The following is a 27,959-nucleotide window of genomic DNA, read 5'->3' as shown; positions in this document are numbered from 1 at the left end:
GGTTCAGTTTCCACCTACTGTACTTACTGTAGTTGTTCATGCAGAGTTTTCCTGTGCAACAATGGGTGGCTAAACTGTTGTCTTGTTTACAACCTGTCCGAATGTTTGAATTTCACTTTCTGTTGGACCTCGTTTCAGTTATGTTGCGTATCCCCAGATCCCAGCTTTTATTTTGATGACTACAATGTTATCATAACTGATAGTAACGTTGTGAACAGTCAATCACCAGCTGAGCTCGATCACAGAGAGCCTAACGCATCTCTTCTCTTTAATAATGTACTTACTAGACTAGATAGACTCAGAAATGTGTGATGTCGCTCCACTGTTGTTGTTTTGTCTCTAAAGCTTGAGAAGCCTAGTATTTGATTTCATAAAAACAGATTAATTTCTTGTGACACTAACAGAGGCGCTCCCTATTTTAGGCAGTGTGGGGTGCCTCCACTATAAAACACTGCAGGACACCCTGAGATCTAAGTTGTAAAATAACAGAATTTTTCTATAAATAACGTTTTCGTGGATAGGTCAATACAGCTTTCTACTTGTGATTGTGTTTTTTCTGGTTATTATTTCATCGAAACAAGCCTAGAGGCAGCAAAGATTAATTATTTAAGAAGAAAATGTATGTGTGACAAAGACAATACGCTTAATTTTGCTTATTAGAAATTTAGTCAGTTCTCGTGTAAAACTCCCCTAGTGACCCCACCGGATGACTTTTACATTTTCTGGTTGAAGGCAGAATTGTCCAGGTTAGAATCAGGATCTATTTTTAAAATTTTCAGGAGAGCTGAGACTCTCCAAACAAATCCCACCGGCTTCATTATCATTCTTGTCTGTTTGGTTTTTTTCGTTAGTGAAACTTCCAGCTTTAAACAGTGACTCAGGAACCCGGCCCACTGGGCTGGATATTTTTAAACCGGTCACAGGCCAACCGCTTCTGCTTTTGGATTCTCAATTTCTGACATCTAGCAAGATTTTCTCCTTGACTGGCAGCATTTCAACAGGCTTGTCTGTGGCTCGGCCTGAGTTTCCATTTTAGCCAACAGCTGAAGACTGGCTTTTCTGCTGATGCTGCTGAGGCTAGTACATCTTGATCACTTTATAACTCCACTGCTTGTGTGTGTGGGCTTGACCAAAGATCTGTGGCTTTTTCTCAACGCCTTGGCCAGCTTTATATACAGTATGTGTCTCTTTGTTTTACTACTGTCATGCCCATACATCCACTGGAGGATTTGATTTGTTTTATTTATGATACAGACTTTGTCATTTGCCATGAATTATTATATTATGAACAAGAAGCAATGCACAAACATGTTATGTGCGTCAACACAGAAAGGGGAAGGATGTGCAGAGAGCTGATTAGGTCGCAGTAGTGCTGAAAATAGCTCCTCTCATCAGTGTTATGACATGTCAAAATGGTAATGAACCTGTACTTCCATGAACTTAATCTTAATAAGACATGATAAGGATAAATAATTGGGTCATATTAATGCAATGGTTACTTGTGTCTCACTGATGAGCGTCAATGACCTGCCAAAAATCATTTTGAAGAAGTCATTTTCTTCTGAAAACAAGACCTTGGTTCGGTGGAAGGTGGTCACCTTGATAACACTTTTATGGTGGTGGTGTTGTTGTTGTTGATTATGACCATCTCAGTTGGCTTACATTAAAAGGAACAAAACAAAACCAAATAAATCTTTAATTGCATGCTGACACACAAATCATTTTATTTTTTCAGCTTTAAAGATTCTAACTAAATTAATTACAATTTTAGTTTAAAGAATGTCTCGAGTGTAGTTAATCAGACCTTGACTTGCAACTTCCTGTGGCTGAAAATACTTGATGTTCTGCAGTCACTTCCTCTTATAAATGGAGCGAAAGTGAAGCAGTAGTGTGTTAGCAGTCAGTATATAGAGAAGTATTTGTTTTAGCCTTAAACAACTTTAATGCGCCTGCAGCACAATGAAGACGTACTGTATCTTTGACTTTCAGTTTCTTTTATTATATATTGTTTTATATTTTCATGTTTTATTCTTTTTGCTGCAAAGGTGGAATTTATCCCTTCAGAAATCAGTTCACCTTCATATGTAATCTAGATTAGAGAGCATGCAGTAATAGGACTGCTACAATTTACAATTGCTGCATCTTTAGGCCTGTTACTGAAAACAAAAATCTCCTGTAACATGTTCACCAAACTTTATCAGTGTCTGCAGCAGGCAGTGGTATAATTTTGTTGGTTTGGGAGGATATATACTGTAGGCCTTGCTGTAATGCCTTATCTCAGACAGGCAGAGCTGGTGGTTAGTAAAAGCTGAATTGTGGAGTATATCGCTGCCAACACAGGCTGTATTGTAAATGTCAAACCCTGAGCCTTTCAGGTCTTGTCTCATTTGATCTCCATCATGTGTCTAAAATGGGTCTGAGATTAACCCAACATCGTACCTGTCTGTGGTTATTTTCTCATGAAATGTTCTTTCAAACTGGGGGAAGAATCCCAAAGCACTGATGTGACAGAACTAATTATGTAACTCAAAGCATGATTAGGGCAGTCACAAAGCAAAGCACTAACCAGGTGAAGGTGCTTAATCCCTTGAGACTACTGTATGTGTGCTAAAACCGTATGCGCACACTCATCGACACAGTCAGGTACTTAAGATAAAAGTGTACCAAATGGTGGATGTTAAATGGAATTGCTGTTTGAGTGTGAGTTCACGTAGAGGGCAGCCCTGCTGTGTGGGGGAAAATGAGTTACTAAAGCCTTCAGTCTTGAGTAATTTCGTTAGTGCCACAGATGGCACTTTCCTCTAAATCAGAATAACACTTGGAAGCTTCTTTGCAGCTGTCTGTCTCTGCCGTAGTGTTTCTTTTCACGTTCTTGCTGTCTTTTATGACAGTCCTTAAAGGAATGAGAGGGACGAGGCGAAAGTAGATGTGGGCTGTCGAGATGCCAGTCATGGCAAAGCAGACCTTGAACAAGAAAGCACTCCGTTATGGTCACAGTCAACATCCTACTGCATGGATGATAAAATTGTTATGGAACGGTAGCCAAAGTTGTTTGGCGCGTGTTTTTGCGCTGTAAATATTGTATGTTTAATGAATACGGAGAGAAGCTGTGATGGTGGGATTAGAGAAAAGGTCAGTATGTTTCTTCCTCTTGGGAATGAGAAGCTCACTCCAATCTGCCCATTAAATTTCAATATCTCTTTGATTGGAGATGATTTTGAGAATATGGTGCTAAGTAGAAATAATAATTTCAGCCAAAAAAACAAACATTTCAATAAAAATGTGTACAACATAGACCCAAGAACAGGACACTGTTGGTTTGTTGTTTTCTGGAGAGAGGAAACGCACAGAGCCAACAGCAAGGAGGAGCAGGATGTCACATTATTCAATCATCTGTTTTGGCATGAAGTCAAGTCTACCATCTACTTTAAAAATACCCTAATATCGCCATAGTGCCAGCACTTGTGATATCACAACAATAGAATCAAATTTATATACAGCCAACAGATGGAGACGCTCGCCAAGAGTGAATTAGCCTGCTCAGAGGGGCTCTTACCCTGAGGGTGGCTGGTTTGAATACAGATTTGTTTAGACTTCACATAAGTGGCTGTGGCGAGACAAAGAAAAATACTTCCCCAGTCCTCAGTAGCTATTCCTGAGGTTCCACTGAGCAAGGACTTGCAGCATGACACTGACCCATTGTAGAGAACATGTGGTTATACTGGCAGGTGTCAGGGAATATGTGGCACTGTATAAATGTGAAGCAGAGTGGTGCCTTTTTAAAAACGTATGTGAATGAGGGCAGGGTTACACTGCACAGGGATACCTAGCTGTCGTGTATGAAATTCACCTATTGGCTTACCTGCCAGGAACTGTTTAAAGAGAAATGACCTGTAATGTACATTTAAAGTAATTTTTCACACAAAAAAGGTTTAAATATGTGAATTTGCAAAACTTTAGACCCACCTGGTATACAGTATCTCACAGAAGTGAGTACACACCTCACATTTTTGTAAATATTTTATTGTATCTTTTCATGTGACAGCACTGAAGAAATGACACTTTGCTACACTGTAAAGTAGTGAGTGTACAGCTTGTATAACAGTGTAAATTTGCAGTCCCCTCAAAATAACTCAACACACAGCCATTAATGTCTAAACCACTGGCCACAAAAGTGAGTACACCCCTAAGTGAAAATGTCCACATTGGGCCCAAAGTGTCAATATTTTGTGTGGCCACCATAATTTTCCAGCACTGCCTTTACCCTCTTGGGCATGGAGTTCAGAGCTTCACAGGTCGCCACTGGAGTCCTCTTCCATTCCTCCATGATGACATCACGGAGCTGGTGGATGTTAGAGACCATGCGCTCCTCCACCTTCCATTTGAGGATGCCCCACAGATGCTCAATAGGGTTTAGGTCTGGAGACATGTTGGCCAGTCCATCACCTTTACCCTCAGCTTCTTTAGCAAGGCAGTGGCCGTCTTGGAGGTGTGTTTGGGGTCGTTGTCATGTTGGAATACTGCCCTGCGACGGGAGGGGATCATGCTCTGCTTCAGTATGTCACAGTACATGTTGGCATTCATGGTTCCCTCAATGAACTGTAGGTCTCATGCAGCCCCAGACCATGAGACTCCCACCGCCATGCTTTACTGTAGACACACTTGAGACCTTGTAACACTAATGAGTCACATGACATTGGGGAGAGAAAATGTCTAATTGGGCCCAATTTGGACATTTTCACTTAGGGGTGTACTCACTTTTGTGGCCAGTGGTTTAGACATTAATGGCTGTGTGTTGAGTTGTTTTGAGGGGATTGCAAATTTACACTGTTATACAAGCTGTACACTCACTACTTTACATTGTAGCAAAGTGTCATTTCTTCAGTGTTGACACATGAAAAGATATAATAAAATATTTACAAAAATGTGAGGTGTCTACTCACTTCTGTGAGATACTGGATGTAGAGCACCTAAATAGGCAGTTAATTCACACCCTGTTTAAACCCCCTGTTTTGGTTCAGTGGCATGCATAAACAGTGGACTATACAGAAAGTTGGCATGTTTCTGTATCAGAACTGTCCTTTAGTGACGTCTGGTCAAAAACGAATTTTACTAGCCTTTTGGAACTTAGAAGGTATTCGTTTTGAAGTCCTGTCTGGTTCATTTAATTATGTAGTTATTAAATATAAATTTTAGGGCTCTGTCATCTTTATTAGATAGTAGAAATTGACGGGGAAGAGACATGTGGTCCTAGGCTGGCTTTGAACTGAAGATGTTTCAGTTATTTTTGGCTGAACACAATTTTTTTTTTAGCTTTTATTTTTCAGCTTTTTGTTCACGTTAACAAAATTTGCTGTCGTTCAAAGGAAGTCAGAATATGATGTCGTTCATGTGAGTGAACAGATTAGAATAGGCCAGTCACTTTGTTAAAAAAAAATGGCACCCAGAAAACCTGATTGTTGAATCTTTTATTTTTGAAAGCAAAGGGTCTGTTTTGTCAATGTCTAAAGTGAGAGTAATCCACTGTGAGGAGTTCACTTCCTCCACTGGGAAAGGAGGGCTACATGGTAGACTGTCAGGTCTCTGAACGTCCATGGTGCTGGCTTACTTTCTGAGAGGACTGGAACTGAACTGTCAGTGCTTTTTAGCTACAGTTCACTTCAGCATAGGTCTACAAGTTGATGAACACGTCAGGGATGTCACCTTTCACGGCACGTTTTTATATATACCTTATGTTCAGATGTAAAATGAAAGGAAATGTTTGAGAAAATGTCTTGTACAATGCAGTAATTTACACATAAGGAAATCTGATGCTTATGAGCAACACAGAGAGAGAAGGGTCAGAGTCAATGTGCTGTCATTATGATGTAGCAAAATGTACTAGTAACTCGATAGTGATTATGTATGATAGAGAAGTGCTAGGAAGGGAAACCATCTGAGGAAAGAGGTTGAGCGGATTTTACATATGTCATTTAGCAAAACTGTGATTCCCCCCCCCTTTATAATGTCATGCGTCCCTGGAGGCTTATACTCTATCATGTGGGGAAAATAAATGAGAAATGCTGTTCTCTCCTTCAGCCACCACTGTCAGTGTGCCCTTGAGCAAGGTACAGTGTGTCATTGAGCTAGATTGATGAGCAACTTTGTTGCAAATGTTCCAGGCTGTTGATTCTGTTTTTTATCCACGGATGTTTATCTGTATATGTAGGCTTTGCAGTTCTGTGAAGTCTCCTAGCAACCATCTTAAAGATAGTCTGGAGAGAAATAGACGTGTGGAAAGAATGGCTAAATATATATCAACCATGCTACAAAGAAAGAATATCAAATTAATACAGTTAAGTAAATTGCAAAGAAACACAGTAACCTGGGACAGTCTGTACTCCAATGTGATGTGTCAGATCTGTTAACCTGAACTGTTCTTTGGCTTTATTAGCCGGCCAATGAGGCCGGAAGCTACTATATTTTGCAAAAAAAAACTAGTGTCAACTTTCTTTTACAAGTACAAGTTTGAAGTAGGGCTGAACAATAATCGAAATTTTATCGAAAACGCAATATGGCCTTCTGCAATTTTCAAGTCACCAGAGGCACAATATTTTTTACAGGTGAAATGTGTGTCAAAATACCAGATCCCCACAAAAATCAAACCATAATTATTTTAATGTTTTTCAATGAAAATGAGAATAATGATGTAAAAATGGTCATTCCCTCTAATGCAAATCATATTGCAGTTGCAAAATCAGTCAAAATAATCGCAATTACATATTTTTTCAAAATTGTTCAGCCCTAGTTTAAAGTACTTTGACTCAGTATTGTTTGAAATTTTGTATTATTGTGCCAGTACTGATAGCTGAGTTTCACTACTATTGATCCCAACCCGCCACTTTTTTCAATTTCTTAATTTGAGAAAGATAAACTTGTTTTTTTTTTTGTTTTTTTTTAACAAAACATTTTTAACCAATCTGGCCAAGCGATGCCACCTTTCAATACTTTTTTCGATGCTCACTGCTATTGACACGTTTCAGTTGGTACTCCCAAGTGTTGAGGTTTGAGACCAAGCCCAAGTCATGAGCCACTTTTGGGTTGTAGCAGGCTGTTTTGTAGTTTTCTGTGCAATTGACAAGGAGACAGTTTACAGCGAGACTTGGTGGTTAGCTGTGTAGCAGAAAAGCTAGCATGTAAGAAGTTAGAATTAAATAGACAAGTCATTCAAATGTATTAAAATGGCCACGTTAGAGCCAAAGCTGTTTGTAAGTGGTTTTCTAAGAGCTGATGACCTTTTTTTAATGATGTTTGCAGAAGACAAGTTTTCCCAAAAAACATTTTTATGGTGACTTGCTACATGTTTATTATGTTACATTCTCAACTTATTTACAGTGCTGTTAATGTAGATCTTCTTCACCAAGCAAATTTCCCCAACAGTACACTAGGGCTGGGTATTGTTTGATTTTTTACAATAGTCCTGATATGATATGTTTTGGTAAGTTTTGGTACAGGTACTAGAACGATACTGATAATTTGAGAAATATGAAAGTTTTTCTACAAAACACGTTTTTTTTATTTAACAAAAGAAGCCAGACGTCTCAAATGTTAGGCTAAATGTTGTCTAAAGACGAGATTAAAGTAGAAGTAAACAAGACTACGAATCTGACCAAGTGTGCAATGCCAATTTTCGGTATTTGACCGTTTTGATACTCGATGCTGTGGTCTCAGTTCAGTTGGTACCAAAAAAGTATTACGGTTCGATAATCAGCCCAACAGGATGTTTACGTATTGAACTGCTTTAAGACATGTCTTAAACCTTCTCTCCCATCTGCAGGGCTGCCTTTGCCCTGACAAAGCCGCTAAAGATGAACATGGTGAAGAGGATCATGGGGAGGCCGAGGCAGGAGGAGTGCAGTCCCCAGGACAATGCGCTGGGCCTGATGCACTTGCGACGCCTCTTCTCCGAACTGTGCCACCCTCCTCGCCACATGACCCAGAAGGAGCAGGAGGAGAAGCTCTACATGATGCTTCCCGTATTTAACAGGGTAAGTCACACCAGGGGTGTAGAGAGGGCTGGAGGCGGTCCAAACACAGGCAGATGAATGTTGACCGTCTCCATTACAATTCTGAACAGAACAGATAGGGCTCTTAATTGACAGTTTACTGAAGCTGGCATTCAAACCAGGTGTTTTATGTCCATGTAGTTTAAAAAAAATGATTCATTGTCATCAGGCATTCATTTGGACTCATGGTTTTACAGACAAGTTGGTGCTCCATCAACTCACACAGTGCCTCTTACATCATGGACTTAATAGATACCATGGATGGATTGGCATGAACTCAATAAATGAGATGTCACCTGGGAACGATTTGGAATTAAAATCCTGTGGTTAACAGCTTATTTCCATACACACCTGACTACACAGCTCACAGATTGTTTCAACAGCCTGCAGTTAAATCTGATGGAAATGAGCCTGTGCGGGTATGTTGACTTTATGTCTGAAGTTCAGCTAAATAGAGCACAATGAGATACAAGTTTTCTAGCTTTGAGTTACATATATTTACTGTATCTACCATGTAAATTAAACTCACAATGTACAACATCTTTATACTTGAGCCACAGGCTGCATCAAAAAGGATTGAAATGAGACACACATGAGACACCCAATCTTCATCAATAGTTGACAAAATATATACATAAACTAACACGAGCAATACCAATGTCTTGGCAATTTCCAGATCCATAGAATATAAGAGAAACCAAAAAAAAAACAAGTTAATACTGGATGAGCAATACAAAATAAGTCTTGTAGTTTGCTTGTATATACAGATGAGAGACCAGATCTGAACACCTGAAAAATCTCAGACATACATAAAATCTAGATAATTAGTGCTGCAAGTAATGATCATTTTCTTATTGATTAGTCTTTTTTGATTTACTGATTAATCGTTTAGTCTTTAAAATATCAAAATATAGGACAAACATGCATCTTTTTCTGAGACACCAAGGTGACATGTTCAAATTGCTTGTTTTATTCAACCAACAATCCAAAACCTGAAGTATGCAATTTATAATAATGTAAAACAGAGAATATATTATTTATATTGATTAACTAATTGATTATACACTAATCATTCCAGCACTAATGCCAATCAGAAACACATGTAAATTGGACAAATGACAACCTACCGATTACCCAAGCATAAAATGCATAAATAACTAAAGGGGTATAGTAAATTAAATGCTTTGATGCAGAGAGACTGAATGGGAAGTCATGCAAGAGTGTGTGTGTTTATCCAACAAAGCAGAGAACGCAGGACTCAGTGAAATTATTTTTATATTTACAGTCTTTCTTCATATTATATAGAGTAGTATGCCTCTTTGTTTTGTAGCTGGTGCTGCAAGCAGACCTGTTGAGTGTTCCCGTCAAACTGGAGTGCCTTACCAAGGGTCTCTTGACTTGTCGGCTAATTATCCAGCACTGGCTGTGATTCACTCGCTGGTGTCATAATTCAAAAGTAGAGTACTCCCAGTGCAGCGTGACTCCAGGCTCCAGGCCTACTTTCATGTCAGATTTGCTGGATAAATAAATACATGATGAGCCGTTGTTGAATGAAGTGTAGTTTATCTTTGCCCTGCTCCCCCAAAGGCGCAGGCCACAGTATGCTTTATGGTTGTAAAATCAGGAAATGCCAGGAAAGACCCAGAGAGATGTAAGCCAGTGTACCTCCACCTTGATGACTCCTGTGTGCCACTGCTTGATGTTATTACAGCTGTAAATGTGAGGAATTGCAGGCTTTAATAGCAATTCATATCCAGTTTCTTTAATTTTCTCTTTCTCTTTATTCTCTCCATTAAAGAAACAATCAGTAAATTTTTTTTAATGAATGTCTGATTTTCTACTCTCTATGGCCGATTTTACCCTTGTTATAAAGGCATTAACATTTCTTCTTTTTTTTTTTAGGTTGACATATATTAGTACGTCTTTGTCTTTGGATTTTTGTTAACCCAGTTTTCTTGAAATTCTTTCTGTATTAAAAATTTTTTTGGTCTGATTTAACCAAAGCTGATCTGTCTGCTTTAGGTGTTTGGGAATGCTCCACCCAGCAGCATGACGGAGAAGTTCTCCGACCTGCTGCAGTTCACCACCCAGGTCTCACGACTCATGGTGACCGAGATCAGACGAAGAGCATCTAATAAATCCACAGGTGAGCCCTCTGACACATAGATTTACGGTAAAGATGCAATAGAAAGTACTTGTAAACATCATCATTTCTTTGGCATCAGTTGTGGTTATTTCCCATAACCGGTTTGCTTCTTGTCACAAAGATGATCTACTTGCTCCCTTCCCCCCTCTGGGGGTGTGTTTGTTCTCCCTTTGGCTTTACTGATAAAGACATAGATATTGGACAGTAGTGGCAGCTTTGACTGTGGCTTCCCCAAAGGAAAGACATTAGACAGACGGACAGACGAACACACACTTGCATGCACAGGAGGTTGTAAGTCTCCAACTTCCCTTCTCTGATTTCTCCATCTTTATAATCTCTTCTTTGTCTCTGTCTAAGCGTGATGCGTTGTTTTCAAGCAGAGAACAGCTCTGATTTTGCAACACCGCAGTCTAAATACGCACTTCTCCAGCTGGTCACCAGGCCTCTGATTGCGTCAGTAGTTGACTCATGCTCTCAACTGACTTTGCAGCACTCTGTCATCATCAAAACAACAGATTTTGATTTGCTCTAAATCTAAATCAAATAAAAAAAACAACAATGAGAAGCTAGACTTTAATGCACTGCATTTTCTAATTGTGCAACTACACCTGTCGGTGATGACGCAAAATAATTAATCACTGCTTATGTTTTATTAGCTGCTAACTGCACTGCTTGTGTCCATAGAATAAATACCAATTATATACAGTATGTTCATAATTTCATTCTTTTGTGAAAGAGGTGAGTTCAACATGCAGATTTACTGTAGCAGACAGGTTAATATGGCTATGCTCACTTGCTACCATTTGCTAGCTAGCTGTTTAGGCTAACATGTTAGGTACGTTACAGTTTCTGTTCCTTTCCCAACCCACCTGTGATCTTCATGTTATCACACCAAATCTTAGTAAATCTTGTGATTCTGAATTTTTAGGTAAATGTCTGTTCCTTATATAAAAGAAGAATAGAAACTTGACCTGGAAGCAGAACTATTGGTAGCTGCACTAAGAAGGTAGCTAACTTGGCTAGCTAGCATGGAAATATTAGCCAGTCAGTCTGTTATGCTCTGACTGATAAGGATAACATACTTGCAAGGTCGAACTGGCACAGTCTTAAAAAGATTTTTTTGATTGCCTTAATTATTCGTATTAAATTGCCACAGGATTAGGACAAAATAGTCCCCCTCCCAAATTTCATCTACAAAAAATTGGTTCCTTCACTTTATATAAAGCAGGAGAATAAACTTTTCAGAGATATAATCTGGAAAATCACACATCACATTACGACATGTACTAATAACATCTTAATATGTACAAATTTAAGTTTTTTTTCCTGCAGAAGTGGGCTGTAGACAACTCAAATGCCACATACACCAAGATGATTTATTCGTTGCATAACTGATTGTTCCTGCAGCCCATCTGCTTGCCACAATGAGCTGTCACTTTCCATCTAGTGTATGTGTTTATGTGTGTGTTTGCTTTTACAGAGGCAGCCAGTCGAGCCATAGTCCAGTTCCTGGAGGTGAACCAGAGTGAGGAGGCGAGTCGTGGCTGGATGCTTCTGACCACCATCAACCTGTTGGCCTCCTCCGGACAGGTTGGTAGAATAACACGATACTCGTTTGCATGACCATCTTCTTTTTGTGCATGAGTGCTCTATGTTTATACAATAAGTATGTTTTTCTGTGTGATTGACAACACATTGTTTTGGTTTGTGTCCTTGATTTTATTTTGTGTGCAAGGATTGCTCTCATACATGTGAGTGTAGCTGTAAGATGAAATCGCAGGAAGCAGCTTGGGGAAAAAAGAGGTTTCTCAGCATTCTGTGTCTCTTTGAACCATTTGCATCTCCCCTCTTTGATCTCCCAGCAGAAAATAGCATCAGCCTCTGTAAGAACTGAGAAACAGGCTCTTGAGTACAACTAAAAATCCCCACCAGACCCATCCCAGCTTATTCTCCCCAAACACAGTCATATTTTCAAAAGTGCATGCAATGAGATCAAGTCAAATATTGGACTCCACATAATTCTGAATTTTAACATGGCAGCTTTTTGGGCGTCTGGTTTAAAGGTTAGACATTTAGGTTTTGTTTTTCTTTGTTTCTGTGCTCTTGTACTATGGCCAGCAGACATCTTTTGAACTTTTCAGCCTGCATTCCTCTGGAGGTCTTGAGGGGAGCATCGCTGTCAGCTGACCGGCTGGCTGCTTTTCTTGCTCTGCTGCACACCAGAAATTCACTGTTGTTGTTGTTGAGTCAAACACTTCCTCTCTCCTTCTGCAGACATTTTTTAAAACCACTTAAATCCACTCTGCTTTTCCTTTTGACTTACACAAAAACTACAATATCCACTGTAGAAGCCTTTCACTATAGGTTTACTGAAGCACTGCTACGTGCACATTTACTTTACCTTTAAGAGAACATTTGTGGAAAAATACATTTGAAATCTTGAGAGAAAGGTGAGATATAGGACAGCTTGTGTTTGTACTGGTTTGTTTCTGCTGCATTATGTTCAAGACGGTGTTCTCTGCAGTACTAATGCAGAAAAGTTAAAGGATAAATGCCTCAAGGGGGGACATTAAAGCGCCACTGCTTACTGTGTACACAGCAATTCAAAAATACACACATTCAGGCTTGTACACATGCATAAAGCAAACCCTCTACTGTCAGGGAATAAAACCAAGGTTTATTTTTCAAGTTCTCTTTTTGCTGTAATTCACATTTTTCTGAAGTGGCCTCCCTGGTGCCCACAGGAAACACCAAACACGTCAGCTTTTAAACCACTCACACGTCACTGAAATTAAGTTTCTTTTCTGTTAGAGGCTGGTTCTGCTTTGTAGTCCCATCAGCCTTTTCAAAATGCATTCTTGTAAATTTCACTTGGTTGAAGGATGGTGTCAGTTTTAAGTGAAGGCATATTGACTGTATTGTATTAGAGATGCCAGATTGGTACATTTTTATTCTTGTTGAACCAGGGAAGTGTTTCTTCCCTGTATGAATGTATGAATCTAAAGCAAAGCAAAGCTTTAGATTCATACATCTAATACAATGGTGCCGGGGGGGGCAAGAGATGGCAAACACCAGATTTTCACCAGATTTTAAATTCTGAAAGCTTTCATAATACACGTAACCCTACATGCAGATCTTTACAGCTGAATTCAACATTCAGATGATCATTTTATTGTCGTTGATGTTTCGCAGTGTAAACTGTTGAATTATGTTGTGACAAAGTATTCTGCCAGAAATATGCACATTTTTGATTGACGACCCAAAGTTTTCTGCTGGACATACACACTGTGCCAACACAGCAGTGTCATTAAAATTAATGAGGGGCTGCTTTTTTTGACATAGTGCTGCTGGTGGCCTAAACAAGTGTTCGACTGAGTAAATGAACCCAACCACAATCAATATTTACCGGCATTTATCTGTTACTGGAAACGTCCCAACCTGCTCCTATGTCATTATAATAGTCAGGCAACAATTTCATTATACTGCTGCATTGATATCAATACACACACACACACACACACACTGACTGGAAAAAGAATTAACTACCATCGAGCAGGGTGGCTCACGGTCGTGTGTGTGTGTGTGTGAGTGAGAGTGAGAGTGACTGGGTTTAATGGCTTTGTATTCCTTTCCTCTGATGTCTCAGACTGTAAAACAAAGGACTCTCCAGGCAGCTAGCCTCCCGTAAACCTGACGTCACCCGCCTCTCTTTAATGCTGTCCCTTTCTCCCTCACCTACTTTTCTCCCTCAGATGATAAAACAGCTATATTTTCTCTACCTCCAAGTTGTCTTCTTTTACTGGATGCCCTTCACGCTCTGCATTCCCAGTGTGCTTGTCTCGCTCTTTGAAACAATCACACACAGATGTGCTCTAGTGATGTGTCGGTCGCGAACAACTCGGCTCTATGAGCCGGCTCCTTTTAAGTGAACTATGGGAGCCAGCTCCCTTCTGAGAGCCCATTTACCCCCCCTGCAAAAAAACAAATGCATGACAACGAACAAATGACACTTATGAACAGAGCAGAAAAATGTAATATTTTCTGTTTCATATGTCATACAAATTTAAATTAAATATGCTCTTTGTATACAGTTGTGCAATTATTTATTAACCAATCTATTTCATTAGTAGTGTTATTTTTGTTATACAAGGATAGTTATTCTTGACATATCCCACTTTTTAACCAACAATATGACAGAATATTTAATTGTATTGCAGATGAAGAATCTTGCATATTTATTTCTTACAACTTAGGCAGTGACCAGCAGAAGTGGTACTAAATGAGGAGCCGTTTGGGAGCCGGCTCTCGGAAAGGAACGGCCGTAATTTCCATCACTAATGTGCTCCTTGACGTGTTCCCTCTGTCTCTCTCCTCATGTCTGTCTCTTTTCCTTTGTCTATCTCTTTCATAACCTCTCTCTCTCTCTCTCTCTCTCTCTCTCTCTCTCACACTCACACTCACACACACATCCAATAAAATGTCTTTGCCTCTCTGGTTTTCTCTCTGATTGACTGTTCCCAGTAACCTTGACCTTAAAGCTGCAGCAGGGCCAATATGTCATAGCCTGTAAACACACACACACAACCTCATTTGCTCGGTCTACCTCAGGTGCTGCTCAAGTCTTCCATTATACTGACTCACTAGTAACTATAGACTCTTCTGTAGACCTGCTTCCACTGTCAGTGTCTTGCTCTTTTTTTTTTTCTCTTTCTCCCCGACTCCTCCTCTCCATCGATCAGCTGAGGGACTGAATTTGAGTGTGTGTGCCTGCTGTGCTCTGCTTTTCATCCTTGTGAGTCCACCTTCTCTCTGTGGTGCAGACACAGCTGGAGTAAATGGGAGGGTCATCTCAACCAGCCACAGTGTGTATGTGTGTGTGGTTATTGTCTTATATGAGAGGTTATGTGTGTAAGTGAAAGAGGGAGCGAGATCATTTGTCAGTGTGAGCTTCTTTTCTGTGTGTGTGTGTGTGTGTGTGTGTGTGTGTGTGTGTGTGTGTGTGTGTGTGTGTGTGTGTGTGTGTGTGTGTGTGTGTGTGTGTGTGTGTGTGTGGGAGGCAGCGTTTGATTATCTGAATCATTCGCCTCATTGAGCACAAATCCCATCTCTTTCTTCAGCCCTTTTCCTTGTCCTGATGACATACGCTCTCTCTCTCTCTCTCTCTCTCTCTCTCTCTCTCTCTCTCTCTCTCTCTCTCTCTCTCTCTCTCTCTCTCTCTCTCTCACACGCAATGACACACAGTAACCACACACATAAAGCTACTCTACTCCTGCCGTTTTTTTTCCTCACAGAAACACAACCATGAATCATAACACAAAAACAAAAATACCCATTTACCAAACTTACACTAAAAACAAAAAACATTTTCATCATTATGCTTTCAGTAGATGTCGTTCTGCAGTTAAGACTCGGCTATGGTTAAATATTTCGATTTTCAGTGGAATCATGATGCAGATACATGTGATGAAACAGCAGGCTACTGCAAACCTTCCATTGAGCAGATGGTTTAAAAGTTCTTGTGTGTACATCTCGACTCTGTTCTGGCCCCCAGTTATTTTTAGCTCCTTTTTCTGAAATGAATTTCTTATTTATAATTTAATAAATAATCTGTTTTGCGCTCCTTCCCCTTTCATCTCTCCCCCCATCAGAAAACGGTGGACTGCATGACGACGATGTCTGTACCCTCCACGCTGGTCAAATGCCTCTACCTGTTCTTTGACCTGCCTCACATGGCTGAGGCCCCAGTAGGCCCCACCCCGCAGCCACCCCCACCACCACCACCTCCACCCACCCAGGAGAAGACCCCAGGCCAGGGCCACACCCAGCAGGAGCTACCACTGGCTGACCGCAGGGTGCTGCTCCAGAAAGTCTTTGTCCAGGTAAGAAGACAACAGGACAGGTTACTGTACACAGTCAGACATTTTTTAAATTCAGTTTCTACTCCTGCCTCTACCACCACAGCTACCAGTTAACTTTATTTTTAAAGCACTTAAATAAAGAATAATTAATACATTTTTTAATATGCATAACATAAGAAAAGGGGCTAAATAAAAAATTCAGCTGCAGTCTAGTTTGAAAAGTCCCAAATTAATGCAAACATTGTCAAAAAATATAGAAATTACTTGATTTTCTGCCTTTTTCATGATGTAGAAAACCACATTTTACTTCTAGAGAAAAAGCAAATGCGTGTGTGAAGAATCAGTATTCTGCATCAGCAGATTATAAGATGGTTATTGACTTAGTTTGATACGTTTAAATCCATATGTGTACTGATATACAAGGATTAGGTGGATCCCTTACTGTAATCATGGTGGGAAATTCTATTTGATATGTGTTACTTCATTTACTCTGACTGTCTTTATGACCTTAGTCCCTGGATCTTTTGCATTTTCATGTATTAATGTTGCTAGTTACAAAAAGCACTGCAACAAACACTCTTCTTTCTCCATGATGAAAGACTCTGGCTTGACTGTGCAAGCGGCTGTTTTTTCCAGCTGCGGGAGTCAATGTCCTGTCCTTTCCACTCTTGCAGATCCTGGTGAAGCTCTGCACCTTTGTGTCTCCGGCGGAGGAGCTGGCCCAGAAGGACGACCTCCAGCTGCTGTTCAGTGCCATCACCTCCTGGTGTCCCCCCCACAACCTGCCCTGGAGGAGGAGCGCGGGGGAGGTGCTCACCACCATCTCCCGACACGGCCTCAGCGTCAATGTGGTCAAATACATACATGGTATATACAAATGTACAGCATGTGTAGGACATCTGTGCACATGCGTCAGTTTATTAGTTATTCACACACGGTATCAATATGCATCCTATATGCTTTAGTTTTGGACAGACAAGGCTAAATCGTATATATGTAGTTACAAGCCACCCGAAGATACATTGAAGATCCAATCATCCAAACCACATCTGGAGTTTATCTGATGTTCATTTGGCCACATGAAAAATCGGAAAATGCAGTGTAATCCACATAGAGGAGTTATAAACTTGAATCCACAGATCCAACAAGGAAGTTCATGAAAAACAAACATCTATCATTGCTGACATTTTTAAATCCCACAAATATTTCAAGAGAATTTACAGTTTGCATTTTGGCAAATGAAGCTTTGTAAACCTCTCGAGGGTTGCACAATTTGTTGTGAGACTTACAATACAATAATTTACAATAATTTACGAAGTAATAAGAAAAAAAATGATTTATTTCAAGTATCAAGGCAAAACATGTTATCCTGCCTTCCATTATTACTGTATATGTGAAAATACACACATGGGTCCTTTTATTTGAGTTAACAGGAAAAAAACTGGACCTCAGAGCCATCCATAACATGAGTTTGTAGCAGAACAAAATCTGACCAAAACTCAACAGACACAAATAGGAGACAAGACAAACTGAAACAAGACATACAAGCCGTTACAGTGTATTAGTTAGGTCCTGTGTCCACTGGAAACTTGGAGGAAGTGCAACTGCTGCTCTTTTGGTTCGCAACATCCACATGCAGCACTGATTTCCAGAAATGACACAAACGTTTTCATGACTATGTGCTACTCAGTAAACCTGATGTGTGCTGAATTTGCCGTTTAGCTAAACAGCATTGAACTGAACAGAGAATGATGTTCTCTCTAGTTTTAGAGATGGACAAGGAGAATGACACGTATCAGAGCTACTTAATATTTTCCACCTGATGCTGATTCTTTTCCTTTTTGTAGAACCATGATGAAAGTAAGCCTAGAGCAAATATGCTTAATAATTAAACCGGTCTGGCTCTATAATGTTTTCAAATGATAACATAACACTTGGTTTGCCAAATTTCATCATAAAGTTTTACAATTCTTCCTTGAATATAAAGAATAAAAGAGAGCACAGCCTACTTGAACAAGTTGCTTTAAACTCATTACCATACATTCTGTCACACATCAATTCACCCAATTCCTCAGAAATCCCTTCCTCTTCCTCTCTGTTAACCCCTTCTGCCCTCAACCCCTGCATCTACAGAGAAGGAATGCCTGGGCACATGTGTTCAGAACATGCAGCAGTCTGATGATCTGTCACCGTTGGAGATTGTGGAGATGTTCGCCGGCCTCTCCTGCTTCCTCAAGGACTCCAGTGACGTGTCACAGACCCTGCTGGATGATTTCCGAATGTGCCAGGGTTACGCCTTCCTCTGCGATCTCATGCTCAGGTACAACTTAGAACTTCAGTCCTATAGATAACATCCTTGAGTGTGTTGTATGAACATTCACACAAGCTCCTCTGTTTGTATGCAGACTGGAACAGTCCAAGGAGGACGAATCGAAAGATGCACTGAAGGACCTGGTCAACCTGGTCACCTGTCTGACCACATATGGGGTGACGGAGCTGAAACCCGCCGGCCTGACGACCGGAGCCCCCTTCCTGCTGCCTGGCTTTGTTCTCCCGCAGCCATCTGGGAAAGGTGTGTTAATGGTAGCAACTGTGGCTAATCCTTAAATTCATCAGCTGCTTTCATTATTTCCATAACTAGCTAGACTTTTATTGATGTACTAGTCATGTCCTTTGATTGGGCAGTCCTGGGGCAGCTTCTTCCTTTCTGATTTGCTTGTGATCTTTTTCTTCCTTGCATGCAACATCTCTGCTCAGTCAGCTATGCTCTTATCCATCCACTTATATTATCTACTTATCCATCTTAACAACAGACAGAGACACAGGCGAAAAGAAATTTGGCAACTTCTTTCAGTAGACTAAATATTTCATCTCTAAGTCGATGACGTGTATTTTGATTCCTGTGTGCTTTTCCAAACAGAATTTGGTAATCACAGTATGAAATCAAAACACCTCACAATGTTTCAAGCAGTCATTTCCTTATGTTTTCTTCAAAACTGACTTTAATAGTCTTTTTCATGACATTTGCCTGAAGAGCATCAACGATGTCTTTAGTGTTAAAACCCTGATTGATCTATTTCATTACACCTGAGTGTCATTTTAAAGAACAAGATCACTTGAAAAGACCAAAACCAACAATGAATTGATCCCACTAGCAAGTATTGTGTGTAGCCAAAACCTGATAATTATTATTCCTCTGTGCCATAGACCTCCTTTGTTGTCTAAAAACTATTAAAAACACATCAATGAGCCACACTGTTGCACTGGGTGTCATGTTGGGTGAGCACTCATGATGCCCATGCCCAACTCATGATGAGCCAATCCCACATACACCGTCCTGCTGCTGTAAATACTTACTAGCACACCAAATCTTTGGCTGAAAATATACCCCAACAAATGCATAATTTACTCCTAAAAACTACAGTACCCAGCTGTCTTAGGAAATTCTTTAGCCTTTTTAAAAAATTAAAGTATAATAACGAAAATGAAATTATATATTTGTTTATAAAGATTTACGTCTTCAGTAGACTAACATATTGTTTTGGTCTTTTTATTTTTATTTATTTTTTTGACAATAACAAAAATATAGAATTGTCAACCTTCTGCTTTACTGCTAAAATCTGCCTGTTGACATTGTTTGAAACCGTCTCCAGATATATCAGAGAAGGTGGAATTGATGGAATTGAATTGACGCCCAAAGCAAAAAATTTACTCACAAAACAATTATGAGAAAGTGCCTGTCTCTGCTAAAATGGCCATCCATTGTCATCATCCAAAGAAGGACTCAGGGACACTTTGACGGCAAATGTTGAATGAGTGAAGATGTTCTCTCCCTCGCTCATTCAGGATACAACCCAGTGATTTTCTGTGGCCTCTTAAATCCACACACTCCCACCAAGTCGGTTTGCCCAAAGCCCTGAAACAAGAGAGGAATTACTTGTGGAAAAGTCTTCATGTATGCCCCAGCTGCCGAATCTCCCCCGTCAGATCTTAATCCCTGAAATGACTTTGATGCTTGGCTGATCCCAGTAAGCTTAACCTGTTGACAGGCACCATGGCAACTCTGCTGCCTGTCACACTGCTGGAGATGAATGCCTGAAGCCTCCTGCATACAAATGGGATCTTTTGAGTCCAGAGACGCTTTAGTGGTTCAGAGAATTGTCTTGGGCCACATGTTTACTTCTACTGCCTAAGAACCTGTCCCCCTTGACATTCTGTCTTGCATCCTTCTCTTCTTTTAACATTTGTCATTAAAGAAACAGGCTGAACTTTATATGGCAGTCAGATCTACCTTACATCTAAAATAATTCTAATGCACTCATGCTTCCTTATAACAGTATGTAATCAAGCAGTGAAATACAAAAGGGAGTGTCTGTGATCTTGTTGGCACGAAGGCAAGTGACACAATATTCTAATGGTTTTATCACCATATATTCCCTTTGTTGCATGTCATACCCCTCACTCTCCCCAAGTTTCCTGTCTATATCTACACTGTTAGCTGTCCAATATAAAAGCTACATTTGAAATGGGAATACAGAATGGCGAAAGGCACTTCTGGAACCAGCGGCTCCTCCCGCTGGTGCTCCATTGTTGTCCAAATCAACGGTTATAAAAATATAACTATAATATATTTAAGAAAAGAAAAAAACCTAAATGGTACCCACTTTGCTACTCCCAAAATATATTTTAAAAAAAATCCATAAAATCCAAAATCGTCTTTTATGTATATTCTACATATTTTTATATACAGAGAAAGAAAATACATTAATAAAGATAAATGAAATATTGAACAGCTATGGATATGAAAAAACCCAATCAACATAATGTGCATAACATTGAAGCATGACACATGATAAATACACTGCATATAAACATATACTATTTCCATAGTTTTAGACTTTCCCATTTATAATATCAAATATGTAATTTTATTCTCGCCCTCCAGTAACAAAATCTTGGTTTCTTCTTGGTAAATAAACATCTTTGCTTAACATCTTTAATTTGGGTGCATTGTAGGGAATTCTAATTATTATGTGCTATTTGTATTATAGGGATCACTTTTGAAACTGATTTAATTATTTTAGTGTATTATGAGTATTTATACTGCTTTGTGGAGTTATATTTAGGAAGTGGTTGTTATGAAATTACAATTAACTTTAAACCCTTCAGGCATAAACTTTCATAGGTTGTTTGTGGGTTTTTTTTTTATTATTCCTCCATTTACTGAGTTATGTTTTTATTTATTCGTCTTTCTGTCTTAATTTCGCATTTATTTTAATACAATGTAAATTACAAATATGACGTTTTCTTTTTCTGGTTATGTTTCATTCTGGCTTTGCTAGGGCAGACTTTTTCGACTTTGTTTTGAGTGAACTTTTTCTTTTTCGGACAGCACACACCGTACAGTGTTGTAACTTGGCGTGTCACCTCCGCCCCACGGCTGATGACCGTTGCCTGACTGCTGCCTGTTTTAGCACACACACATAAGCACACAGACACACTCACGCATATACACACTTGTGTTTACTCACCTAATGACAGCTCCAGCTGTGTACAAAGTCATTACCAGAAGCCATCATGGTGAGAGGGTCCGCTTACACGCGTAATTAGCCCGCCACATTCACTTAACGGCTGCGTGTGTTTTGGTGTGTGTGATGACACACGCCGGTGTCACTTTTCTTGTATGTGTTCCTACGTGTGGGAGTCATAGTTTGTGGTTTTATGTTAGCTACTCAACCCCAAAATGGAGGTCAGATTATGGGTGTAGTGTAGTTCACAGATAAAATCCATCCTACATGCTCCTGCACTTCATTTTTCAGTACCACACCTAAAATATTTTAATTGATTTTCAGTATTTTTTTGTTATGTACCCCCAAGACTTAAAATTTACAGAGCTAAAGGACTGATTGGTGAATTTTGACATCAAATAAGGATTTTTCTCCCTTGATGCTTTATTACTCCAATACCAAGTTGACAAACCAAACATTTATCATTAAACAACAAAAATGTATGACAAAGATAAGGTATTATGTTGGAGCGTTACTACAAATTAGACCAGTCTTGTTGACTGTGGAGTGATAAAATCAGATGTGAAGTAGCAGTCTAAGGTAATAGATCTCAGGATAAGATGTCAGATGTTTCATTTAAAAATCTTTGGAGTTAATCAGAAAGATTTGAAGGAACAACGTCTTGCCTAATAAAGACCAAAGCTCCTCTGTGTGAAGTGATTATCATTTTTTAGTAACGATTAACAGGAAATGAGTCCTTCCTTACAAAAAGTACATCTAAAACCATTTATGGACTAAAAATGTATTAGCCAACCAAGACCTTGAATTATTTGAATTCACTAAAAAGGGGTAGCCCTGCCCAGCGTGCCTTTATTGGTCTATCAATCAAAGATTTGTAATAAAGATGCATAGAACTTTTAGAAAAAGAATTTATCCCATAACTCCTGATGGTTCGACCACTGTGCTACACTTTCTCCTGGCTTACTGATGCTGCCCTGTTTAAGCAAAATAGAGCTACTTTTTAGCCCCATAACCGAGGTTTGGGTTTCCTTTTAGCAAGTACTTGTCTAAATACTGTGAAAAGATGAATAATTCCCCTCCATACCAGCAGTGCTTCTGCATGAGATTATTTTTCTCCTGCAGTTACTGCTCTTCAGGTTTCATGCACCTTTGAGGCATTTTGGTCTCATTTTATGTAACATCAGGAGTGGTCTCAGATATCTGCTTTCAGTTTAGCCAGGGATGTTTCAAGGCCAAGAAATCAGTTTCTGTATTGTTGGATTAAAGCCAGCAAAGTCATATGTAGGTCTTAGTCTGAGAAATGTAAATGTGTCATCAGCCTCCTTCTGTCCACTCTGTTAATGTTTGGTCTCTTTTTGTGTCTTCATACTCTTATACTTAATAATTTGCATCTTTTCACTAAATGCATACACGATGCAAAGCAGAGCGATGTTTCCACCTCTGAGTCTGTTTGGCTGTGTCCAAGTTGTCATCCATTTCTCAAGTTTTTTGTTTAACTCTTTAATTTTTAGAAATAGAAATCAATTTTTTTTTTCTTTGCGACCAAGATTAGTGCCTCAACCGGAATCATTTCAAATTAAAGTCATTCATATTTGTTTTGTCATAATCACAAACACTTACCTTCTTCTTCTTTTTCATCTCTCCTCTTCCAGGCCACACAGTGCGAAATATCCAGGCCTTTTCGGTGCTTCAGAACGCCTTCCTGAGGGCTAAAACAAGCCGTCTGGCCTGTATGCTACTGGACGCCATTGGAAACATCTACGCAGCAGAGCCAGCCAACTACTTCATCCTGGAGTCGCAGCACACCCTGTCGCAGTTTGCAGATCGTGTGGCCAAGCTCCCCGAGGCCCAGGCCAAGTACTTTGAGCTGCTGGAGTTTGTCGTCTTCAGCCTGAACTATGTGCCGTGCAAAGAGCTATTCAGCGTCAGCGTGCTGCTCAAATCGAGCACGTCGCACGCCTGCAGCATCACGGCCGTCCGGACGCTGCTGAAGCTGGCCAGGCACGACCCGGTGTTCAGCGACGTGCTGCGGGAGGTCGGCCTGCTGGAGGTGCTGGTCAACCTGCTGCACAAGTACGCTGCCTTGCTCAAAGACCCGGCCACTCAGCAGCAACCACACAATAATGACCAAGGTGAGGTGCTTCTTTGTTGTTGTAACAACTTCTCTTGTAGTGGGCTATAGTCAGGACAGGAACTTTGCCATAGCAACAACAGTCAAAAGGGAATTTAGGGATCCAAACTGAAACTAGAATAGATCAAAATTGGCCAACACAATATAGGAATTTAACGCTGTAATTCTTGCTAAATGCAAAAATTATTCTTATCACTGCATAGTTCACAATTCACAAATCAGTCCATGGGAGTTAAATGAGTAACTTAACACCAGGCTGAAAAGCACTGTCATGGTGACACACTGACCCTGACACACTGGAGTACACTTCCACATCACTGCAGAAAGGTGAGAAGTAAAACCACTGAAGGTTAGCAAAAACATGTTGGTTTTTTTTAGCTGGTGTTAAGTTGCTCTTTAAAGATCATTGTGTACTCAGGTTGGAATTATTTAAATAGTAGTGCTAAGGAAAAATACACCAATCACCAGTAACAAGTCCAACAGTCAAAACTGGCACCATACAGCGTGAAGTCCAAGACTACAGGCTGTTTAACTCATGGTTTTAGCTACATGCTAAATTGATTTATCCAACTACAGGCTCGACCTGAAATACACTGAGCTGAATCATAAGCACATTATAAACCCATTAGAGCCAGAAATGTACATTTCTTCAAATGCAGATTGTTAGAAAATTAAATTCTGTTTTTTTTATTTTGTTATTGCCTTTTGGTAAAGTATTCCACATAAATTTTTTTTTTAGCACATACCCTTTATTATATCATTATTTGTTATTCGCTCACTGCGTGCATGAAATGTCGTCTAATGCTAACCTCTCTTCTCTCGCTTTGTTTCCCCTCCATCTTTAGCTGACTGTAAAAACAACACAGTAGCAGAGGAGCAGAAGCAGTTGGCCTGGCTGGTGATGGAGACACTGACTGTGCTCCTGCATGGTTCCAACACCACCAACACTAATGCAGGTAAACACACACACACACACACATACATACACTTTTTCAGGTACATGTACATTATGCCATATACAAAATTGGTGATTCCTTAAAAAGTGTCAAAAAGGTCTTAAAATGTGTATTAAATCCAGGCAGAGGATATGTTTTTAATTATGTGATTAAGTAATGACACTCATTATAGATTAATACTTCATGTCCCTTAATAATTTAGTTTCAGGTACCCTTTTGCTTATAATGGAAACCTTATAAGTCTTAATTCAGTCTTATATTAGTAACAACAAGAAAAAAAGCTTTAAAGGAGACTGACCTCACTTTAAAGGGTGTTCCCTCATCTTTGTGTCTCTGTAGAGTTGGATTGGCTAAAATTGTCTGCAGCAGTGGGGGCACATTGAGCTCCAAAACTGCAGTACGTTGGATTACAAAGCATTTAAACTGAATTCATTCTCAAGTGATGTCTCTTGAAAAGCCACGCTGCAGCTGCAGGTGACTTGTGTTTTGCTCTGCAGGATGTTGATCAGGATCAGTGAAGGACACAATACCGGTGCCTTTAGAACTACTGATGACACACACATTGTACTTTTTGGCTTTAATTATTTGTGTCAAGTTTACCCTTGAATGCTGCAAAGATCTAAGATCACTCAATGTGATGATTTTGTGTCTGCATTTATCCACCTTACTGGAGTGTCCTTGAGCAAAGCACTTATTCCCTACCATCTCCAAGGCTGCTGAATGTTGACCTTTGACCTCTCTGCAGACAGGAAAGAGAATTTTCCTCCAGGGATCAATAAAGTATCTTATTACATTTACTTAATCCTCCCTCTCATCCCACATTACACAGTCTCTTATTGACCCTCTATGTTAGTGTGTGTGTGTGTGTGTGTGTCAGCTGTAGAACTGTGATGAGTCACAAAGATTACCAACAGGCTGCACACTGACAGCTCAGAGCTCTCTTTGACCTTGATGATGACTGGTCCCTGTCAGAAAAACAGGATGATGTGTGTGATGTTTGTAGCACTTCCCCCATTACATTCATTACATTTACCTTTTTATGCTTTGGGCTCGCAGCTGTCTTAGTTAGAGAAACTTGCAATGAGTGCAGGAGTAGAAAGACATTCAGTGCACCATACGAATGCAATACTGAAAGTTCTGGGTCAGAGCCACAACGCCCCATCACTAAACAGATCAACAACAGTAAACAGAAATTTTAAGGTTCTTTATTATTTGTTATTATTATAGATTTTAGGCTCCTCAGGTAAACAAAGAAGATCACCAATATCAAGATCAACCTTTTCTTTTTTTTCCGAAGAACTTTTAATCATTAGAACATTTTCAGTTGATTTGATTATTTGCTGCTTTTCTCTGTTTTCATCGTAAATCGAATATCTTTGGGTTTTGGACTGTTGGTCAAACAAAATAAGCAATTTGAAGACATCCTGTTTTGACATTGTGATGATCAGTTTTTATTATTTTCTCACATTTTTTTAGACAAAATAATTCATCTATTAATTGTAAAAATAATTGACAGATTAATCGATAATGAAAATAATGGTTAGTTTCAGCCCAAGCTAACTTCAGAGCTATGAGGAGGGGAGTGCAACATGGATGTAGTGTGAGCGTGCTGAATATACCGGTCAACATCAGTGTAGCGTATTCCTTAAAAGGCAATCTGACACATTATTGGACATCGCTTTTTTGGAACAGTGTATTACAGTGCCATTATAACCTGGCCTGGTGTCATTGTGTTGAGTTAAAAACATTAAGGTGTGCAAAGACTACATTTCTGCCCCTTTTTCTTTCTGTCTGCCAGCTCTGTTCAGGGAGTTTGGCGGCGCTCGTTGCGTTCACAACATCGTGAAGTATCGTCAGTGTCGGGAACACGCCCTGCTCATCATCCAGCAGCTCGTCCTGTCACCCAGCGGAGATGACGATATGGGAACGCTGCTGGGCCTCATGCACTCTGCACCGTCCAGTGAACTACAGCTGAAGACTGATATACTGCGGGTAACAACACACACACAAACTGTCTCCGTCTTACACATGCATTTATTCAAACTTTTAAAATGTATTTATTTAATTTCAGTATGTTGTATTACTGTCAGGTGGCACACTTTTAATCAATTTTAAATGTATATCTTTTGACTGAATACTTGATATCGGTCACAGGCTCTGTCTCTTACTTTAAATTTTGTCTGGAAACATACAGCTACTTTGATTTTAGAGAATTTGTCAACTCAAATATGTTCAGAAAAATCACTGTCTTGATTATACTGTAGTGTAGCTAAGAGGAGTTCAGAAAGATGATGTGAGAACAGTGAGGTAAGGAAAGTCTGTAATTTTAAAAAAATCAATATGCATTTGAAGCCCTGCATACAGTAATTGCTTCAGACCACGGGTACTAAGTGTAAGATGTACATAAAAGCATATATTCACACATTCTCACACACACACACACACACACACACACAGGGTGAGAGGATGGTGGCTGAATTTCTGAAGCCTAATTGCATTTTCAAGTTCCAGTCCTTCAGACGAGGTAATTCTCACGCCTTCTGAAAGCTTCTGCTGGATTAACCCGTCAGCATTTTGCTCCTATTTCACTAATCGGGGATTTTAATTATCACCCTCAAAAAAAAACTAAAGACCGCAAAGAACTTATATCAAATCCAGTTTAAGTAAAATGTATTTTTCCTCGCTCGTCATCAGGGTTTATGCATCATTGACATGGACACACTACAGACACACAAATAGATCCCAAAATTAAGCTGATTAGCCTTGTGAAAACATTTAACCCTCTAATGTCTCAGGAGGGCACAGTCAAACCCTGATATGTTGCATCTAATCCTCAAGGCCTCCACATGGCTGGTAAAGTTGACACCTGAAACCTAAATTTTACCAGCACATAGTCGTAGCCTGGTGGTAATTTCCCATCTTGGAGGACAGGAAGAGGATGTCTTCAACATCCTGTGATTAGTTTGGAAAAAAATCACTGTGCTGAGTCTGGCAGTATTTTAATGCAGCATTAAACAGCTGGCTCAGCGGTGCATTATATCGCAGTTTTTACTTCCTTTATTCTCTGTTCCTTCACTGGTGATGCATCATTATATCTAAACCTATCCCAATGACTTTTCTAGATATGGTGTAGGTATAATGATCACAGGTTTCATGATTCCCATTGGAAAAGTGGGCAAAATGGATAAAATCCTCTATCAAGGTATATGGGTATAAGTTTATATGGTGACATCGAATTTAATCATGATATTGTCAATTTTTATGGAAAATTAGTTAATACCATTGAGCATGGAAG

General features: G+C 39.6%; 1 protein-coding gene across 5 annotated transcripts in view; it reads left to right on the top strand.

Annotated features, from left to right (window-relative positions):
- The window catches only part of wdfy3 (WD repeat and FYVE domain containing 3), a 105,120-nt gene that overhangs the window by 13,640 nt on the left and 63,521 nt on the right, over positions 1-27,959 (top strand). For all 5 annotated transcript variants that reach the window (XM_044195694.1, XM_044195693.1, XM_044195691.1 and 2 more), the window contains exons 2-11: positions 7,817-8,027; positions 10,068-10,191; positions 11,672-11,781; positions 15,840-16,070; positions 16,724-16,916; positions 18,183-18,369; positions 18,455-18,621; positions 23,230-23,709; positions 24,554-24,664; positions 26,463-26,656. In XM_044195694.1, the coding sequence (XP_044051629.1) occupies positions 7,848-8,027; positions 10,068-10,191; positions 11,672-11,781; positions 15,840-16,070; positions 16,724-16,916; positions 18,183-18,369; positions 18,455-18,621; positions 23,230-23,709; positions 24,554-24,664; positions 26,463-26,656 (1,977 nt within the window). In that variant the 5' untranslated portion in view covers positions 7,817-7,847. The remainder of the gene's footprint in view (positions 1-7,816; positions 8,028-10,067; positions 10,192-11,671; positions 11,782-15,839; positions 16,071-16,723; positions 16,917-18,182; positions 18,370-18,454; positions 18,622-23,229; positions 23,710-24,553; positions 24,665-26,462; positions 26,657-27,959) is intronic.

The sequence above is a fragment of the Siniperca chuatsi genome, linkage group LG5 (genome assembly GCF_020085105.1).
Source record: "Siniperca chuatsi isolate FFG_IHB_CAS linkage group LG5, ASM2008510v1, whole genome shotgun sequence".
Lineage (NCBI taxonomy): Eukaryota > Metazoa > Chordata > Actinopteri > Centrarchiformes > Sinipercidae > Siniperca > Siniperca chuatsi.
This window is presented reverse-complemented; position numbering and strand designations above follow the sequence as displayed.